The following is a 21,421-nucleotide window of genomic DNA, read 5'->3' as shown; positions in this document are numbered from 1 at the left end:
GACAACCATTCAAGTATGATGCATGTTATGAAATGTTTAGAGAAAAGGTCCCTTGATTTAATTATGAACTCATTGTGTCCCAAAACAGTGAGTTGTTTAATAATCATCGTGACTTTGTATCAGCCGAAAATGGTACTGAAGTTTTTCTTAATGGAGAGACTCGTTGGAATTACAAGTATAATGCACGTCCTATAGGAACAAAAAAAGCCAAAATGCAAGATAGACAGAAGAAGGATCGTGAGCAAGGTATATTTAGAGAAGGTGATGAGGGAACATCTTCGGTTAAGATGGAAGAAGGTAAGATCTATCAACAAAGTGCTAGTATTTTGGAGTATCTTAAGGAAACACGATCAAGGAAGGAAGAAATGAGAGTGGGACAAGAATCCCAATACCGAAAAATTTGGGAGTATACTCAACAATCGAGTTATGAAATGGAAGAACAACTCGATTTGCAAAAGCTTCAGCAACAGACTAATCAAATGCATCAACAACAAATGCATTTAGATCAAGACAATGCAATAATGTATACGGACCTTAGTCGTTTAGCTCCCAACGAAAAAGAATATTATCGACGTAAGCAAAAGGAGATCTTGAAGGGTATAAATATAATCATCGTTGAAGATTCAGAAAATGATAATGTAATCCATCTCTAATTGTTTTATCTTTTACTGAGTTTAGTTTTAATTTCTAGTCTAGGTTTAAATTAAAATTGTTGTCCTAAATTTCTAGTTAGTTTTGTTGTTAACTTAATTTTAAAAGTGTTGTCTTAATTAATTTAAACTGTTGTTTGAATTAATAAAAGGCTTGAATGTGTTGTAAGGAGAATTTCATATTCAAATTAATAACTTCATTATCACTTCATTAAACTAATATTCATTAATATCTTAAAAAAGAAATTACAACAGATCATTCGATTAAAAACGTGTCTCGCTCTTCCCTCGTTGCTTAACATGGTGCACGATATTTCTTAGAACACATTAAATCTTATTATTTTTCTTGGTGTGAGATTCAATGATCAATGTCGCTTCGAAATGAAAAAACTGCTCTTCTCTCCAAGCTCTATATGCATCTTGTGCAGCGAACATGTCCCCTCTGTACCTATCGAGAAACTCATTGTACTTGATGCATAATTTCCTAACATGATTTATCCTTGAACAAACGTAGGATGGTTCATAATCAAAGCGTGGTTTCTTGCCTGTTTGTTTAACGAAAGGACCCCAACCAACATTAACCCAAAATATAGTATGATCGTTAGGATCTTCGGGAAGATCATCCTTGAGAACGTAAAAGTTTCTAATTCATTCCGTCTCTTTTTCAACATCCTTTAACCTTGCCCTCAGTTGGAATTGTTCTTGACCTCATTCCTTTGCCTTGAGTTTTTCTTCGTACTCTTTCGCAGCCGATGATGAATCTTTTGTTTCTTTTATGTATTTTCGTTTGCTTAACACTTCATCCATCACATTAGTTAATTTGGTAGGTAATGAAGACGTTGTTGCGTTCGTAGTAGCTTGATCTCCTCTTTTGCATATCTCTTTTTCCATTGCAGCAATTGATTGAGTGGTTCGCTTGCATCTTCTAAAGTTGCTGATTGATTTTCCATTGAAAATAGATGTTTAGCTTTAATTTTCACCTCAAAGATTGATACTGCAAAGAAGAATGGGTAGATTGATGATGCAAAGAAGAATGGGTTATCTTCCTTATATAGGATTTGTTCCCAACAACCATATTTCTTAGAATTGTTGCCCAACGACTCTATTTCTTAGAACTCGTGTCCAACGACTATATTTCTTAGCTATATATTTCTTTCTATAAATATATAACATTTTTCTACCCAACAACAATCTGAATTGATTCTCAAATATAAACCTCAATCATGTATTATAACAGTTCGAGTAGAAATGGAAAACAAATAGTATGCGTGGAAGCAAAAGAGGTTTGTCCATGTTGTTTCATGGATAATCATAGTCTGCTTCAATTCCCATGGTTATATACAAAATGTCCATAATGAGGTTGCACCGTCACTAGGAAGGTAAAAGAGTCGATACCGGAGAAGATAAGGTATTTGGAATGTGAGTATGCTAAATGTCCAGGAGAAGCACAATGTTTTGAGGATGCAATGAAAGATGCAATCAAACAAGAAAAAGTTGACAAACTCTGCAAGAACTTCAAACTAAAAAGAAAGGTGGAGTTTGAATGCACCAAGGGGATTCCCTGTGAAACTGAGGGCTGTAATTTCTTTATGGAAATGCACCGGTCAAGTGCAAAGAAAACATATGGAAAGCGTTACTGGAAATGCCTTGTTTGTGAAACGGTGGCATGGGATGATAAGTGTTGTTATGTTTTAGTTTAATCAAGAGTTTGAATATCAATTGATGTAATGTGTTTTTTATAATTAGTATGTGTTGTTGTAAGAGTTAAAATGTGATGAACATGATGTAATTTGCTTCTACAATAAATAATATTAGTTATTTTCATATTCATATGATTAACGATTACACTAAGCAAATGCAACCAGCCTTTAAACCAATAGGCGACCATATCGGACGAGTTATGTCTCTGAGGGTTTACAGAGAGATGTACCCACAAAAGCTATCATTATTTAAATTCTTTACTCTTCATCTGATGATTCATAGGAGGAATCTTCAAAGGGGGAAGGTTTATACTCTGAGAAACTGTTTTTCAAAATCACATAGCAGTTACAAAATCTAAAAAGTTTCCCCTTCTTTTTTCGTAACTCTCCAAAGAAAATTGCTCCTACAACAAAAGAAAACAATATCAATTTATAATTAAATTATTCAATAATACACAATAAATTGTTGGATAGGTAACCAGTAAGTTTCTTACGATTTCCGAAGGTACTGCTGCCCTCCATAGATATAAGGATCTCTGTGTCGATACATATACTTTCACCTCTGAAGTGATAACGTTTAACCTTCTTTTCAGATACTTAACCGTTCGTTCATTCAGATTCCCGTTATGTATAGTCAACCTTTGCATCAACTGCTCCAAAAGGTTTGTGTTATTTAGTTGTTCATCTTCTTCTTCATTCTCTAGATGAACATCAACCCATAAACTAACTATCAATTCATCTTCCTCTGGAATATAACCCACCATAATTAAGAAAGAAAAGCGTTGTAGATAATAACTTGGACAAAGATAAGTGTTTATTTTTGAAGATGGAGAACAGAGTTGGTCGAACTAATGTGTTCATTGGTAAAGAGAATGTGAATCCTTTATACATGGTCAGTATACATATCCATACACTGTACAAAGAGATTTCACGGATAAGTATACTAATCCATATGCTGTATAAAGAGATTTCACGGATATGTATACATATACATATACTGTACAAGGAAATTTAAATGATTTCACGGATTATCCTAATTGTTAACCATATGCCATCAAATATAAACGTATTTTTTTGCATACATAATTGAAGCCCAAAAATAATTTAAAGTCTGTAATACATATGCATGTAACATTCGAAATTTAAAACAAAATAGTGAAATACATCATATGCCTCAACATCATCATCATCATACATATCCGCATCATCGTACCCAGCATCATCGTCATCGTCAAAATCCTCATCATCGTCCTCCTCATCGTCATCGTCCTCATCATCGTCAGAATCCTCATCGTCATCTCCATCATGTTCATATTCGTCTCCCATATGTCCATCTCCATATACATGTTCAACTGCATGTTCAAAGTCATCTGGGATTTGATCATTGTAATCTCCATAATAATCAAATGCTCCATCCTCGTTTTGACCAAGAACTACTTCTTCTTCTAAGTATGTATCTTCATAATCTCCTTCTGATGATGGAAGTACCACGTATTCCATATCTGAACCCTCCAAACTAGACAAGTCCGCTGTCTGGCCTCCTCTACCAAGACGCGCAACAATGTGCTTGACAAGATCATTTCTTATTTGTAAATGCATTTCTAGGTTTTTCGGAGATGACATAAATACACGACCATTATTGGTAGGTTCCGGAATCGGAACAGGAACAACTCTACCCCAATCTGTATCCCAACGTTCATGCTCGATAATCATGTTGTGTAAAATAAGACAACATTTCATAATTAGGTTCATGTCAGATTGTTGCCAATACTTACATAGTGATCTGACAATTCTGAATTTTCCCTGAAGCACTCCAAAAGCACGCTTGACATCCTTTCTTTTAGCCATTTCATACTTGTTGAATCTCACATAATCGGGAATTTCCAATGTCTGACTAAAAGCTTGTACAATTGTAGTCAACTTTGGATAGATACCATCGGCTAAGAAATAACCCATATGGTATTGGTGACCATTGATGACATAATTGCATGGAGGTGCTACACCCTTTAGCATGTTGTCAAAAAGGGGTGAGTTGCAAACACATTCAAATCGTTGTTTGATCCAGGCATCCCAAAAAAAACATGCCAAAACCACAAATTGTATGATGCCACCGCCTCTAATACCAAACTACTATGTTTGTCTTTACCCCGGTAAGTTCCTTGCCAAGCTACCGGAAAATTCTTCCATGGCCATTGCATACAATCAACACTACCAAGAATTCCAGGTAAACCTAGTTCCGCATTCTCAGCTAGCAACCTCTGAACATCTTCAGGAGTGGGTTCACGCAAATATCTTTCTCCAAAAGTCATGCAAATGGTGTGGCAAAATCTTTTTAGATACATGTATATTGTAGTTTCACCCATACGAGTGTAATCATCAACGCTATCAGCTGCCGTACTTTTGCATAAACATTTCATCACGACAACTAATTTCATATATGGAGAATGCCCCATAGTACCGGTTGCATCTGGACGTTGGTAGCCATTCTGGATTAACTTCAAGCAATTTTCCTAACAATTCCTCGAATAAGTCGTCCCTCATGCCTAGACGTTGTTTGAATTGTCTTGAGGTATAACCAGTTCCAGGCGTAAAATAATCATTCATCATTTTGGCATCATGCCACACTCGATCACGCGTTATTACACTACGTGTTTGTACCTCCCTAGGTACCGATTGTCTAATAATACACAATTGTTCATCCAAACATAATTGTGTAAACATTAGCAAAGCTTTCTCTTCTTCATCACTAGAGCTATCCAAATAAATTCCATATTTAACGCTCACATAAGCACGCATTAGACTCATAATGTCCCTTTGCAAACAACAAACACAGTATCAATTTGTGTATGTACCATACCAAAATAAAGTCAATCAATGTTATACACCGATATAGTAGTTTACCAACATTTCATTAACATAAATCAAGACACACAACAATTAATCATGAATTTTTCACTAAATATATGTTCTAATTATATTATTGAATTGCATACTACAAACCTAACCAACCTAAAAACAACAATTTCATCAAAATCAAAATCAAATTAATTCGAAACCTTAAAATTAAATTGAAGAATGGATTTGTTTCACCTTCGAGTAACGATGAAACCCTTTTAATTTAAGCCAACGAATCGCAACGATTCAATATGAAAATCGAAAGGGTATAAAAGGGGTTTGAAAGGGTTTTGAGAGGATGAAAAACTATAGAAGAAGAAGAAGTGGGAATTCCGACCCAACTTTGATGACTTAAACCTACAACACGGTATTGGTCAAGTCAACGAGTTGACTGATACGGCTGCTCAGTAACCGTATGGCACTATTCATACGGCTACTCAGTAGCCGTGTCGCGTAGGGAAGGGAAAAGAGGGCACCATAGTGAGGTTGCCTTCCTTGTGCTATCCCTTCCCTTTATTTGAGAAAAGGGGAAGGGGTGCCCTCTCCCATAGACCATAGTGCTTGGTCTTAGTGTTTCTCATATGAACTTCTGGAAGAATACAATATTTCCCGTGTTTTATGTTAATAAAATGCTCGCAGTTTCAACCAATTTTTCTTTGAGACATATTATACGCCATGTGTCTTGTGTCTTCACGTAATGAGGGAGGAGACAGGGAGGCGAATTGCACTGCCCTTAAACCATACTTTCCTACAGGGCAAAGTTATTATAGTGTATATAAAGCGACCACTTTCTTAGCTACATAATCATATAAACCTGATATACAGGTATTGTCCCTTCAGGAGCTACTAAAATCTTAACATCACAAGTTTTTTCAAGTAGTAGCCAGTAGGTAAACAACCATCTATTGTAACATCATACGAAGTACCTATCTATATATCTAGTGTAACATCATTTCATACATCCAATATAGTCCATCTCTGACTCAGGAACGCTTCGGTGGCACATATGGGATATTATGTTCATCGCAAATTGTCTGCAAGGAGTAAACAAAATACATTTATTAGGGAGGTTCTGCAGCATTACCACAAACGACACACTCAGCAACATGTATTGATCACTAAAGACATTAGACGGATGATAACCAACAGATGGGTCTTTGTTCTGCGTAAAAATTCTAAGCAGAGAAACTAAGACAACTGAACCGTGTTTCCCCTTCAGCTGATATATTTCAGATCTTCCAGACAATATTTATCAGATTTTAATAATATAACATTGGTTGCATGACCAACAGTTGGATGCAAGTCATATAAGCACCATGAAGTATAGAGATTAGTAAATTCTAACAACCAGCTGCGAATAATGTTGTTGAAAGTGATAGTTTTAGTGGCACATATACTACAAGCTAACCTGTAATTCTCCGAATAGTGTCTCTGACACTGTAAGCGTGTAGCAACCAGGAACAAATTTTCCTATAATAAACAAATATTATTCTCATTAATCAATTGTATAAGGGAAACCAATGAACAAAACCAAGTACCCACAAAAGATCAAATTCCAGCAAACTAAATGCATATGATGAGGAATGAACGTATGACATTAAGGGTTCCGCCAAAAATCAAAAAGAAAGAACAAATGATAAGGAATACAAAGTCAAAACTTCAACGACTCCACTATATGACATTGTGAATGGATCGTTTCATTAGCGTGCCATTGTGTCACTGGTCTTTACATAATTTGTAGTGAACCAGATAGTATGAATAAAGACAAAAAAGTTAGTACCCGCAAAAGATCAAATTCCAGCAAACTAAATGCATCTGATGAGGAATGAACATATGACATTAAGGGTTCCGCCAAAAATCAAAAAGAAAGAACAAATGATAAGAAATTCAAAGTCAAATCCTCAACGACTCCACTATATGACATTGTGAATGGATCTCATTAGTGGTCTTTACAAAATTTGTAGTGAACCAGATAGTATGAATAAAGACAAAAAATTTTTTTAAGAAAACAACCCACTAATATGCACAAAGGAATGGCAGTATACAATGGCTCCATCTCATCCACTTACTAGTAAAATAAGAAGAACCTAGACAACAGAGCAGTACTTATGAGTTGTAAATGTAACGGCACCAAAGCGAGCAAGTTTCAATAGACATCACATTTTTCTCAAGTAAGGATGCTAGTTTTCTAAGGATAACCTATAACCAAAAAAAAAAACTGTCGTGACTCTCTATCTTACTAGAATTTTTTTTCCCTGACAAGCAGGATCTCAGAATTGAAATAAAAATCCATATTTCTTGAGGCACATTCTTGTTTCTATATGTAAACAGTTAAACAACCCCATCTCTGGTTTTTGGTGTGAAAGTCTGTAAGTGGTGGACACCTAGCTTCGAAGCACTGTTGAGACTGATTACACACTAAAAATTTGCTAGGCACAAAGGTCAAAAGTTTAATCCTAGCCTTCTCCTAAAATGATAGTACTTGCTTTCTTACTCAAATTTTAAGAGTCCATGGAATTATTCTTTTAGCTACATGATCTGAAAACCTTCTTCTTCTTTTTTTCTCACAAGAGTAAAGCTTCTCAAGAGTTTCAGAGTCACAAGCTCCAAAAGCTTCAACATATCAGTCTTTGTTTTTAATTTGGGTACAATCAGAAGGGGCAAAAAATCAATCTTGTTGCCTTTTAACTCTTAAGCTAGCTGTACAAGATATGAGATGAAACAGAGGTAATCTAATAAATCAACAAACATGCACTGAACCAAAGAACTTTAACTTACCTGTAGAATATAACTTCTGTTTTAGCTTTTCTTATCACATGACCGAAGTAAAAAATTTAATGGCTAATCATGAGAAAAGGAAGCCAATTGTCTCATAATCTCTTTTTTTTTTTTGATAAAAATTTGTCTCATAATCTCATACATGCAATTGAGGTACAAAAAATTGAAAAGCTCAAAATAATTCTACTTTCACTTACCAATTCTCAACCACCTGCCAGCCCAACTTCTACTTGGATCCATGACTGAAATTATTCTGCAATATCATGCAAACTAAAATCTTCAATACAATCAGAGAAGAGGACAAACTTTTATGAATAGACAGCACTTACAATGAGAACCTACCCGGTGAAATTCGACGTAGTGCACTCGTTGACCATTTCATTATCTTTGTCCATATTAAAAAATTGACAATTTTCACATCCCGATTCCCTAAACTGTAATGAGAAACAAAAATTGCACGAAGCAGTATTCCGCCACAAGTAACCTAGTCTACACATTTTGAAGCATGATATCAAATTCATAAGCTAGAGTAAGAAATAAACCTGGTCATAAGTTTTGACAAGCCTACAACGGAGGCAAGCCCTAAGCTCATGTCCAAAAGAAGTTGGTATCTGTGCCACACTGCTCATTTCTCCTACTTTATGATGTTAAGCAAATTGTTGGTCTGTAATTTTCCAAGACTTTAAAACTAAACAAAGTTCAACACAAAAAAGAATAATCAAAGGTTAACCCACTGTAATTAAAAGCCCAAGAAAAAACAAAATGAAAGCAACCAAAAGAAGCAAGAGACAAAAGAGGAAAAACAAACAAACGCTGAAGAGTATGAACTGAAGAAAGCCCTAGTAAGCGCAACCAAGCACCTACAGGCTGCAACTTAGGTTTTTCCTAGGGGTTTTATTTAATACATACAAATCTTTGAAGGAAAAAGAAACAGAGTTCATGTGTAACGAGTAGAGACTAGAGGATTACTAGATTTACACTTAAATGTGGTTGAATGGATCAATAAGCGGTTTGATTTTCCAGCACCATTAACGTTAACAAGAAGAAATCATTACCCTAGTGTGAAGAAAGTATACCGTACTAAAGAGACAAAAGAAACCCTAAAATTCTAAAATAGAAAAGAAAAACATCAATTTACAACAGAAAATGCATTACCAGCAGCAAGGAACCCCTCGGAAGAGGTAAGGCTTTAAGAAGACGAGAAGAAAAATGCAGAGGCTGTCCGCCGGTGGGTTTTTTTAAATTATTTTTTGGCAACCAATTACGAAACAACCAATTACGGTAGTATTTTGGCAAAATCTCATTTTGGGTTACTCTATATTCGTTAGTTACATGAATTATCTTGACTACCGATTATGGTAGGATATTTTGCAAATAGAGCCATTGTATAATCGGAAGGGATAACTTCATTTACTACCGATTATAGGCTCCACCAAAATTCAAAAAATAGAGGATTTTGACAAAATCTCATTTTGGGGCTACTCTATATTCGGGAGTTATATGAACTATCTTGACTACCGTTTATGGTAGATATTTTGCAAAGAGAGTCACTGTATAATCGGAAGTCAGGATAACTTCATTTACTACCCCACCAAAATTCAAAAAATAGAGAATTTTCGCAAAATCTCACTATTGGGGCGACTCTATATTCGGGAGTTAAATAACCTAAATTCACTACCGATTATGGTACCATTTTTGTCAAAGGTCTATGTATAATCGGGAGTCAAGATAACTTTATTTACTACCGATTATAGGCTCCACCAAAATTAAAAAAATAGAGAATTTTTGCAAAATCTCATTTTGGGGCGACTCTATATGCGGGAGTTAAATAACCTAAATTCACTACCGATTATGGTACCAGTTTTGCCAAAGGTCTACTTTAATCAGGAGTCAAGATAACTTTATTTACTACCGATTATAGGATAATCAAAATTCAAAAGATAGAGGATTTTATTTTGGGAATACTTTATATTCGGAAGTTATATAAACTAAATTGACTCCCGATTGTGGATTAACTTTCGATTGTAAAATTATGTACGAATTGTGAAGGGTAGTTTGGCCATTAAAAAAAAGGGAGATAAGGGATAGCTACATTTTACATTTGGGTGACCTTTTTTGTCTTTTTGTGCCGCCCCTAATTCTTTTGGGGTCGCCCCTAAATATTTCAGGTTTATGAAGGACTATATAGCTTTTTTTTTTTTTTTTCTTTTTCCTTTCTTCGCTAAAATCACATCAGAAGAAGTAGCTTCTGGACTTCTAGAAGTCAGAAATCAGTTTGGGTATCAAATTTCAAAACGACTTCTAAAAATGGAACTTTTTGTGAAGCAAAATAGTTTTGCTTCTGACTACGACTTCTGGGGAAGCAGAAATCAGAAACAGATTTGTATCCAAACACGCTATTAATGTGGTTGCTATAGCCCCTAGTTACATCATGTACAGTTTCTAAATACCATTTGAGTGACCGTCGGATCTTTTAGGATGTGTTTGTCAGGATATATTAGGATTTGTTTTTCATATATATCATGGTATCACCCCGCTAAATGGTATCCCATTTATAAATCGTGCAGCATTATGGCGTGGTTACCATGGCGCACCTGGAGAGTTTCTTCTTATTAGAGCAATTTCAGCATTATGGGTTTTATGCTTCAGAAGAAAAAAAATGTACCATCTTGGACCAGTCAAGGGGAGGAGGTATCCGCATGCTTATGCAGCAGCTTCTTTAGCAGGGTACAAAACAACCTTGATTGCAAATTCAAAACCGGTAACCCACTCTTCTAAAATTCAATAAAATAGCCAGAGTAGACAAGGAAAAGCAACTAGTAGCAAAAAAATAAAAACCCAACATTTTGACACTTTAAGAGAGACAAGTTGCATGAGTTGCTCAAATCATAGCAAAAAACATTATTATTCAGCATACTACCATTATGAAGAAATAACACGAGACTTTAGTCGTCTAATACAGCAGAAGAAAAGCAAAAATGACATCTGCATTTAGTAAACTGTGCACTCCCTTCACAAGGGTCTTAATTTCCACTCGAAACCTCCACCCGAGAGAAGCCAACTCATCCTCTATGACCTGTAAGCAGCTGCACAATCCACAGATCTTTGAATTCATGATAACAACAAGATCTATAAACTCCGGTAATCTATAACGGTGACTTCATCTTCTGGGGCATCAAGATCCTGATAACTGCACTCCCAACAAAGAAAACGGTTAATTCCAAATATTTTAATAAACGTACTACCCATTTGGGAGACAAAAACATCAGCTGTTGATCAGTCACATATGTATCTTTCTTGAGAACACTACGCTCACCTACGAAGACGTCGGGGATCCGGCCGAAAGGCTGGAGATACAGCAATTATTGGAGTGGGTCCTCCACCGATCACCTGGGGACCAACTCGCCCATTCCTAGCACCAGTTCCTTCGAAAGGAGCACCACCCTGCTCCCTCAGCATCCGCATTGCAACTTCAGGCGGAGCAGGGACAAAAGGTCCTAGTGGCCTGCAAAATCAGTATCAAAATCCATGCATACAAGTTAAATAATAGATGATCCAAAATAATATGCGAGACTAAGACAGCTGTATGATCAAAGAAGGCGAACCCACCCAGCACCAGGAACAGGCATCAATACTGGGGGAGGTGGAGCTAGATCAGATGGGAATTGAGCACCATGCAAGCCAGGTCCTCCAGCTCCACCATAAGTATCATACATTGGTTCGTCAGGATCTCCACCACGACCATCCATAGCACCACCACCACCTGTTGTGTTCGACTGGACATCTCGAGAAGGCGAATGCTCAGTCTTGTCAAACCTTTCATCACCACCACCATTTCTATCAATCCTCTCATGATCTCTGCAATGATGGTTCCCACGATCATCTCTTAGCCGTTGGTTATCCAGATTTTGCCTACGCCGTTGTGGCATATCTCTCTGTCAAGGGCACGAGTAGGGAAGTAGCATATCAAGAAACAGCCGTAAGAAAATGAAGATTCTGCTTAGAGGAAACTGTGAAATTATATTTAAAAGAGGGTACCGCTATGTGCGTAACAACCAAGCAGAACAAGGTTACATCAGCACAGTTGCCAGATAGTTATTATGTCATATTATAACGGTTGCTACGAGCAAATATAACTTTTACAATGTCTTGTAAAAAACTGAACTGAAATTTTATGCATACGAGAAAAGTATATCAGTTCTGTAAAAACTTCCGCTTATAAAGTTTTTGTTAACTTGCATCTACTGCTTAAACTGTGTACGAGAACAAATTGGTGAAGTTCCTATGTATGATCAGTCCAGACATCACGTTTAAGTTCTTGCTCACAGGTATTCTAGTACGCAGATATTGGCTTTTCGAATCTCATCAAATAGTATTGAGTTAGTATAAAGGTGATGTCTAGACTGATTATCCATAGGAACACATCACCATCGCCTTTACTGATGGAACACAAGTCCTGTACTGGAGATAGCACCGCTTCCTCAACCCCAATAACAAGCACCAAAACTATAACTTACGGCAAACAGGTTATATATAAATTAAATGCAGGGCCTTTTACAGTAAAGTGTCTTTATGGATCATACCGGAAGTGGTTGCTGCATGACAGGCTGTCCACCGGGAGCATCCGTATCACTGTCAAAACAAGGCAGCCATTACTAATGGTTAACATACAAGTTAAAAAGAAATACCAAAACGACTCAAGGTGGTGCAAAAATATAACTCTTCACAAAACAATGCAAAAACCTCAACTTACTTCATGTAGTTGTAAAAATATAACTCTTCACGCACTTTAGAAGTCAGATCCATCACGAGGTCAAGGTGTTTCAATCTCAAATGCTTATGGACAAACTCAGCAGCATGAAAGAGCTTTGTGCATCCTTTAGCTCCACAACCATACTTCCACCCGTACTTCTCATCTCTAATTTTCCGGACAAAAGGATCCAAACCCTCAACAGTAGCCTCCTCTATCTTTTCCTTCTCTGTCATAACTTCCAATGGATCTTCTCCAAGTAACCTTGCCTGCCAAGATGAGTCGACTTTCTTTTCCCACTCAGCTGCAGCTGTTTCATCGTAACTCTTGCCCTCCACTCTCACATGACGAAGACCCTTAGCCTCATTGGTTTCAATCACGCCATAGTAATCCAAACCATGGACGCGCCAAAGATAAGTAAGTAATGTATCTAATAGTTCCATCCCCTCGAGACCCTTAACAGATGTCAATCCTCGAATTATTATAATCGGGCCCATGGATCCAGCATGAGATTTGGCACCATCTTTGTCATTATCTGCACTGCATAATATATTTTCTTCTATACCTTTTTCTTTGTCAAGTTTACGTACAAGAGACTGTGCCTGTCCAATGTCAGCTTCAATTCTTCTGGGTTCAGAACTTACTGGATGAGCCTTTGGAGCCGCTGAAAGGAGGTCATTCTCTCTCGCAGGTCCTCTGCCGTGTCTTCTTCTTTTGCTGCCAGTTTCTGCTTCATCCTCAGAGTTGGGATCACTTCCGTTTCCTGATTTGCTTGCTAATGTAGGACTTACACCTGGGCCACTGCACCCAAGAGCGAGTGTAAGAGAAGTCGAAATATGAAAGAAAATGTCATAAAAGAGAATAGATCTTACATGTCCAGCGTTCCACTCTGCAAATCTAACATAAAGTCTTTTGCAACTTTGTGAGCAGCGTCATTCCTCCTAAGAATGACAACCGAACGAGATAAAAATTAATAAGGCTGAAATGAGTTATAGAATTATTCATTATTTTGACCTTAGTTCATATATTTATCTCAAGAAATCAGCGGTGAAATTAAAATTTGAAGCAGCTGAAAAATCGGTCATAATGTCAAAAGAGTTATTAAAAAAAAACAGTAATATAATTAATTCAGTCACTGGTCAATTTCAACCTTATCTTGCTTTCTCAAATGACTGGATATAAGAAAGTAAAACTCACCTTTCAATAACTGATACTAAATTTGTTGGGTGATATTTGTCTTTAAGCCTATATCCAAAACCAAATTCAGTCAGAATATACAAAAGATGAAAAGCACAAACAGCTGCGGTCAGAAAGAACAAAATGCGTTTACCACTCGTCATCCTTGTGTGCGTCAAAGAAAGTACGTTTCTGAGTAGTAATGTACTCTGATCTGTATTCCTGATACCTAAACAATCAAAAGCAGATATTACTCCATTGTAAATAAATGCATAAAGAAAGCAAATCAGTTTCTGTTTCAATCTGAGACTGCCCCTAATATACCTGCGCTCAGCTTCAGCCGGCAGTATGTCATCTTCAAGCTCTTGAATAAATTGCTTATACGACATTAAGCCTTCCCTGTAACAATTTACAAATAGATCACTTACCTAATAAAAACATATTTGAGATGCCAAATGGAAAGCATCGTATATAAAGAAAGATAAATACAAGACAAAACCATGAAGTAAGAAAGGAACCAAAGCAAGCTATACATAGAATTTTTTAAAGTGCCATGGTGCAAGTCAATGGATCAAGGTACTGTATATCAATTAGCTAGACATCTAGACATCCTCACATTAGGAGACAGTGATGCATAAAAACATACCAAATGCAAAGTAGTCCTGCGAAGGACCCAATATTGGACCCAATATTTCGTTGCTCTCCCTCAGTTGATATGCCTAAAGGATAACCATCCAAACAAGAGTGCTATAGGTTGCAAATTGTTATGCTAAGCTGAAGATGGTTTATTACCAAAGACAGTTGCGATTACCATTAACTGCAGTGGTATAGTTTGAACTCATAGTTTCCACAATCATCTATTTTTCCAGAACAGTAATGATTACCATTAACTTCATAACTAACTAAAAATGTGCATCCACTAATAAGAAAAGGTTCTAACTGGATCTATCCCTGATTGGCAACTATTCCTTCTAACTGAAGACTACATCCTCATAAACATATACGACGACAAATTCTCAAAGAACTATTCAGTGAAGAGAAGAAGGAAAGTAACTCGAAAATTGAGAAGGTGGTATGTGCGTTTTGCAAAAGTCTGAAATATCTAATATAGGACGATAAGGAACTAAACGAAGCCCGTGACCAGCTCTGTAATTCAAAAATGTGGGTGAAACTCACACATGAAAACAAGGCAATCAGAACTTCCAATTGATCTAGGCAACAGAGACTCCAGAGTCAACAGCAACTTGTATGTCAGTTTATTGTGCTTCTATTGCTTTCTTCACAACATTGAATTGTTGACATCATTAAGTTGAAGAAAGTGGAACTAACTCAGAAATGATGATTGCTCCTCTGTGCAACCAGTATGCAAGCCTCAATGCCATGAAAAGATAGCGGCTCAATAATACCAAAGTGGCAATAGATGCTTATCATCGGTGAGGACAGCAGATAAAGACATTACATGTTTACATATCTTAATCAATTGGAGTGTTTAGTCATATTAGCATCGAATCTGAAATTATTAATCTAATCATAATGATTGATAGCAACAATGACAGGAACTTTGAGAAACAGAAGAGATGGTCAAGTTTAACTTTGAAAGATATGTATCCAAAAAAACAATGGACCGAAAAACTTAGTTAACATTCTACAGAGGAAAACATGCTCTTTAAAGAATAAGTGCATAATCGTTGTTCTTAATTCCTAACCTTTGCATACTGCCGTCGTTTAAGGCATCATTGAAACCACCACGTCCAGAGTCCCAGTCTGGCAAATAGTAGAAAGGGATTTAGTTATAAGAAGACAAAAAAAAAAACGAAAAGAAGAAAAAAAAAATTAAAACTTACTACCAGTTTGGCTAATAGTAGAAAGGGATTTACCAGAAGGTCCATTATGATATCCCCCAGGTGGACGATTCATATGCCGACTGTAAGGCCTTTCATCACCATAACCTCTACCCCCTGGTCCACCACGTTCATATCCCCCAGCATAATCATAGCCAAACCTACACCAAATTAAAGATATTTTAGAATAGTGAGAAAGTAATAATTTTGAAGAAATTTTTTGAGTAAATAAATTCAAACGAAGCACCAACCTCAGCAACCAAATTACTATAATTTTCCTGCTAAACACACATAGTTGAGAATTATCCTACTATCAACAAAAATTCCTGATCATCTAACTACGTCCTTGAGGATTCTAGAACACAAGCCCCATTGAACTATCAGGGTTAACTCTTGCTACAACTGCATCATTTACTTATGTAAACAGCAAGTAGGAGATGGAAAAAACATGAGATCATTATCCAGAAGACATATGCAAACGTGAGTAGGACTCGCAGAATCTCAACTTAATGTCATTCAAATAGACAGTTTAAAGCTGATTCTCAAGAATCTAATACACTTACTTATACTTGGGCAAAATAACTAAGGAACCCTATTGAGGCCTAACCTATGATCTAAATAAAGTCAACAAAACCAACATAGTCTATTCTAGTTCTTGATGACCTACCAAGTTAGAACATCATAAACAACTGAAATCTTATTTACTCTCCTGCATCAGTTTCTATCTATGATTGGTTGTAATAAGTAACCCATCACTTTTGCTGAACAGCTACCGTGTCATGTCATATATAGCTTCCTGCTAAACTGTTCCCATCTAAATATTTTACCGCCTTTGGGAATGAGTTGTAACATGTCATGCTAGTCCTTGAGTTTTCTTTCAACACATCAACCAAGTCCTGATCATTAACTCTCGAATTCTTCAAAATGCACAAGATGTACCATGGTTACTCAGCTAACTAGATACGCTAACTTCGCTCACCCAGCCAAATGGAACTAAATGAAAAGGTTCCCTTGTTGTGGACTAGTTGGAGATAGATGAGTACACAGGCAATTGTACATACGAAGAAAAAGGTGATTCCATAGTAAAGCAACCAATGCAAGACCCTCTGCTCCTAATTAGCAATTGCTACCCTGGGATTGATTGGTTAGGTTAATTCCACTACTTACCGTGACTTGCTAATCAAGAGCATTGGCATACTGGATTGGGAATGTTGGAAATTCAACTAGTAAATAGTGATGCTGATAAACAATGCAATATAATAGATATAATAAATAAAAAATTGCTTGCTCAAACTATTAAGAAACAAAGAGAACTTGCCTTCTATCATCAGGTGGTCCAAAGCCGCCTCCTCTTCCTCCACCACGACCACCCCTAGGGCTACCTCTGCGACCATCAAAGTTAGGACCATCATCTCTACGTGAACGCTTAAAAGGTGGTGGTGAATGACCTCGTCGATCTCGGTATGGAGGAGGAGGGCTAGGGCTACCTCGTCGTTTGTAATCCCTCTCTCTATCCCTATTATTATTATCCCTTTCTCTATCTCTTTCCCTATCCCGAGGAAGATTACGGTTATTATTATCATGGTGATAATCTCTGTTATTTCGGTTTCCACCACCAGGAGCACCACCACCACCACCGGGACCAGGCCGATCAGTATCATCTACTCTTCTCTCTCTTGAATCTCTATCCCTTCTTCTAGAAGCAGGTGGTACTGCTGATGGAGGTTGTTGTGATGGAAGAGTTGATGGAGTTTCATCATCGGATTTCTCTTTCTTTTCTGATTGACGGTCGCGACGTCGATCCAGTGATTCTGCTGGCATATTCATCACTTCCGCCATTGAAATAAATTAAGATGAGAAATCAATTACAATAATATGAACTAGAAAAACCCTAGATTCAATTTTGGTTTCTGGGTAATCTTGTTCTGAACAAAAAAAACAAAACCCTAAACTGGATTTAAGTAGTAATAAATACAGGAAAAGATACAGAGAGGTTTATGAATTTTCTCTGTCTGCCTCTCGCTGAAACTATGCAAGTGAATCTCTGTCTTGTTTTACGTCATTTTCTTTTAAATCGCCGCAGAATGCAAAGTTATGTCGAACTAGGAAAGAAAGATATGAGAAGAAGAACGGCAGTGTTTCCGTCTCGCTTTTTTTTCTTGGGATATTTTGTGTTTCCTCCCCTCCCAAAATTGCTAATTAGCGTTTCCTCACCAAATAGATTGAAATTAGCGTTTCCTCCCGTCGTTAGATTTTCCATCCAAATATCAGTTAGATGTGTCAGCATCAATATACAGGCGGAAAAAAGGTACACGTGTCGCATAAACTACCTAAAATACCCTCGTCTTCTTCGTCCGTTAAAACTCATTTTAACCCCAAGACCCTTCCCATATCACGTTTCATGAGATTTTAGAATTCTAAAATTAGGGTGTTCTTTTTTTATCAAAACAAATTAGAATTTTCTAGATCTAGATATAAGATCACCAAGTCCCATCTTCATTAACTAATTCCCCAAACCCCTGTTCTTGATCACTGATTCACTCAATTCCATTAGGCAAGCAAAAATAATTTTTTCAATTCCATTAGAAATTACTAACAGTACCATCATCATTATTAATTTCATCCCGACTCCATCTCCAGTTCCATTTGGATTGATCCCATTAACATCTTTAAGATATTTTATGGATTATTGGATGAAATAGATCGAACAGAAACTCGATTTTAGATTTAGATTCAAGTATAGATCGGAGATTGACAATAAATGGTGATGATTTTATGGAACAAAATTGGGTTCTGGAGGTAAGGGATGTAAATAAGATTGACGACCCCATTAATGGTGTGTACTTGTCTTTTATTAGAGCAGCAAAATGACATGAAATAGATGTTTAATATTGGGTGAGAAACTAACATGGGTGTTGTCCAACTGGTTAACATAGATTTTGTTTGATTTTTTCGGTTGAATAATTTGTTTTGTTGGGAATCTTAAGTTGGGTTTTGATTTAAAAGTTTATTTGATTTCTCCATTTAAATGATGATCAATGAACAAAAAGTTTGATTATCTATTCTTTTCTGGTTTATGCCGAAGACCCGACTGGCTTCTGTAAAAGTGACGATGAAGAAGAAGGTCTAGCAAATGTGTACTGTTCAGACATTTTTGGGGTTTTGGAGGTAAGGGATCTTTAGAGGGTATTTTGGGAAGGTGACGAAACACGTGTATAATTTTTGTCACGCGTACACAGGTGCTGACTCAGCTAACTGAGTAATGGACGGAATTCCTAACGATAGGAGGAAACACTAATTTCAATTTATTTGGGAAGGAAACACTAATTAACAATTTTGACAGGGGAGGAAACGCAAAACAGCCCTTTTTTTCTTTTAAGAGCCCCTTCTCTCTCTCCAGTTATTCCCTATCGCGATTGTTAATGCTATGATTTTTATTTATTTTTTACTTCGGAAGGTGGGAGAGGAAATCAATATATTCTAGACTAGACTCCGGGACATACAGTAGGACACAAACACGGGCACGGGCACGGCACCAAAATTGGCTTTCCAACCTAGTACGGTCCGGAACCCAGTACATGTGCCTCTTACTGACCGGTTCTATATCTGAGTACTTATATGTGTATTTGTACCTGTAAGACCGGTCTGGTACGAGTCCGACGCTGAATTTCCATCCATGGCAGTTACGTAAATAAAATTCGGTTGTGATCATGTACCTATGCCGATTTTGTTTTTTAATTTGATACACAAGTAACGCTATAACACAACCAACAAAAATCAAAGCCAATTGTTCTTAATTTTTTAATTACTTATGTTTTTAAGATAATAAGTACACGACCAACAAAAGTGTAAAACAAGTTAAGTTCAAAGTTTAAATTCAAATGTTCAACACTGAAAAAAAAAAGAACATTTACATAGTTTCTACACTTCCACTTTTATTTCATAAGTCTGCGAAACTGCGACAAGTAGTGAAATTCAAGCATCAAGGATCATAGACATCTGACATTTGCAAAGCACCCAATACGTTTGCAATATTTGACATATCCATCTACCAATAATCTCCAAATATTGAACATTCAATCAACAAACATTGAAATACCATAAACAATCAGAACTTAATGAACAAAGGATATTCTGCAAACCGTAATTAGGATCATCATTGAAATACCACAAACAATAAGAACTTAATGATCTTAATGAACGAGACTATAAGATTTATGTTGACCTATTTTACTTAATTTATTAGACTAAATCTCCAATCCCCAAACCCAAGTATACCAATCCAAAACAACCATAATAAACGGCAGAAACAATCTTCAAATGAATACTCCCGCACAATGCATAATGAACTGTCCTTGCAGATGAAGGCTCTGAAATAACAGTTGACAATAACAATAATAACAATAGGGAATATAAACAAATGACAATTATTGATCTGCAAGAGAAGAAGGCAAATAGAAAATCAAAAAGACCACATGTTGCACCATCATATATATAATCAGAATTTCCACAAAATGAAGTTTAGGAATTCTCCGTGACCATCATATGTATAACTTCTGTCTAACAATGAAACCATTATGTTTATAACATTTTTTGCAACTAATAACCAAATACTGAATCCTAGAAAAATCAATCAAATATACCAAAAGAACAATTCTTAAACAAGGGTTTATTAAAAACCCATTAATAAGAAGCCAAAATCATGTAAAGAGAAATGAAGACAAAACCATCAACCCATAGAATCAATCCATAGAGAAATGAAAATAAAATGGACAAAAGATCGAATTACCGGTTGATGTTGTTTGATTGTCACATAATCAATCCAAATTGATCCCAATTAAAACTCCAAATCAAATTCAAACATGCAATTAAATAAATTAGGGTTATTTGGTTTTTGGTACTTACTTTTTGACCCAAACCTGTGTAACATTTGTCCAGGCTTTGCGTTTGGTCTAAAGACCAACGTTGACCCGCATTGACCAGGTTAAGTCATGGACGTGTCTAAACATTTGGTTAATTAATTCGTAATTACTAAAATATATTTATCTTTAGTAACAATGACTGACATTGTCCTAAACCCATCAAACACGTGGGTGATCCATATTACATCTTAACACAACTATGAGATAAGCGGCTAGGATCTCGAAAGTTCTTTTTTTCATTTTTTTCATTTCGCACGAGTCATGAACAGAAACACCATCTCTTCTCCACCTTCGTAACATTCATACATACAAAAGCCCCTTCATTTTCTTTCTCATTTGAATCCCATATGCTCTCTTGCTCTTTCTCATCTGTGATTAATTAAATAACCCGATTCATATTGAAATTAATTTTATTCCCTAAAGTTTTCAGATTGAAATTATATTTCACATAGTTCAATCTGTGATTAAACCCGATCCGATATCATAATTCATTTTTTTCAATTTGTTTTTTCAAACCCTATATCATAACCCTTAAACCCACTAATCGTATGCCATCAAGATTTGATTTCATCTTGATTTTGGCTTTGATTTTTGGTATTTTTATTCGATGAAGCTCTTTGAAGGAATTTTAAGGTATTTAGTGGGTTCAATTTTGGTTTGGGAGGTGTAAATGTAGAGGTTGGGGGTGAAAGCAGAGGCGTCTAGTTGA

At 36.3% G+C, this 21,421-nt stretch overlaps 2 protein-coding genes across 5 annotated transcripts; both read right to left on the bottom strand.

Annotated features, from left to right (window-relative positions):
* Positions 1-5,943: 5,943 nt before the first annotated feature.
* On the bottom strand, positions 5,944-9,274 carry LOC113313805 (transcription elongation factor SPT4 homolog 2-like). 4 transcript variants are annotated; one of them, XM_026562590.1, is made up of 6 exons: positions 9,179-9,274; positions 8,566-8,711; positions 8,366-8,457; positions 8,221-8,276; positions 6,654-6,715; positions 5,944-6,279 (listed from the first exon to the last, which is right to left on the bottom strand). In XM_026562590.1, the coding sequence occupies exons 2-6, from the start codon at positions 8,650-8,652 to the stop codon at positions 6,229-6,231; spliced, it is 348 nt and encodes a 115-aa protein (XP_026418375.1). In that variant the 5' UTR covers positions 8,653-8,711; positions 9,179-9,274; the 3' UTR covers positions 5,944-6,228. The 4 variants fall into 4 exon arrangements, with proteins under 4 accessions (XP_026418375.1, XP_026418377.1, XP_026418378.1 ...); XM_026562592.1 differs by having other exon boundaries at positions 8,566-8,657; positions 9,179-9,235; XM_026562593.1 differs by lacking the exon at positions 9,179-9,274 and having other exon boundaries at positions 5,944-6,183; positions 6,215-6,279; positions 8,366-9,157.
* Positions 9,275-10,767: 1,493 nt separating this feature from the next.
* On the bottom strand, positions 10,768-17,912 carry LOC113309480 (serrate RNA effector molecule-like). Its single transcript, XM_026557901.1, has 12 exons — positions 17,109-17,912; positions 15,827-15,951; positions 15,656-15,713; positions 14,274-14,348; positions 14,104-14,178; positions 13,971-14,018; positions 13,646-13,714; positions 12,777-13,574; positions 12,607-12,655; positions 11,633-11,958; positions 11,340-11,528; positions 10,768-11,213 (listed from the first exon to the last, which is right to left on the bottom strand). The coding sequence occupies exons 1-12, from the start codon at positions 17,627-17,629 to the stop codon at positions 11,153-11,155; spliced, it is 2,394 nt and encodes a 797-aa protein (XP_026413686.1). The 5' UTR covers positions 17,630-17,912; the 3' UTR covers positions 10,768-11,152.
* Between the last annotated feature and the right edge of the window lie 3,509 nt (positions 17,913-21,421).

Source organism: Papaver somniferum, chromosome 9, assembly GCF_003573695.1.
Source record: "Papaver somniferum cultivar HN1 chromosome 9, ASM357369v1, whole genome shotgun sequence".
NCBI lineage: Eukaryota > Viridiplantae > Streptophyta > Magnoliopsida > Ranunculales > Papaveraceae > Papaver > Papaver somniferum.
The sequence above is the reverse complement of the archived record's forward strand: the minus strand, read 5'-3'. Positions and strand labels throughout refer to the sequence as shown.

Excerpts from the sequence above, each read along its gene's own strand:
- LOC113313805 (XM_026562590.1), bottom strand. The coding sequence starts at position 8,652 with ATGAGCAGTGTGGCACAGATACCAACTTCTTTTGGACATGAGCTTAGG. Across the intron at positions 8,458-8,565 it reads TTGTCAAAACTTATGACCAG|TTTAGGGAATCGGGATGTGA; the intron begins GTTTATTTCTTA and ends TTCTCATTACAG. Across the intron at positions 6,716-8,220 it reads TGGCAGGTGGTTGAGAATTG|GAAAATTTGTTCCTGGTTGC; the intron begins GTAAGTGAAAGT and ends TGTTTATTATAG.
- LOC113309480 (XM_026557901.1), bottom strand. The coding sequence starts at position 17,629 with ATGGCGGAAGTGATGAATATGCCAGCAGAATCACTGGATCGACGTCGC. Across the intron at positions 12,656-12,776 it reads TATTTTTACAACTACATGAA|TGATACGGATGCTCCCGGTG; the intron begins GTAAGTTGAGGT and ends TTGTTTTGACAG. Across the intron at positions 11,529-11,632 it reads ATGCCTGTTCCTGGTGCTGG|GCCACTAGGACCTTTTGTCC; the intron begins GTGGGTTCGCCT and ends CTGATTTTGCAG.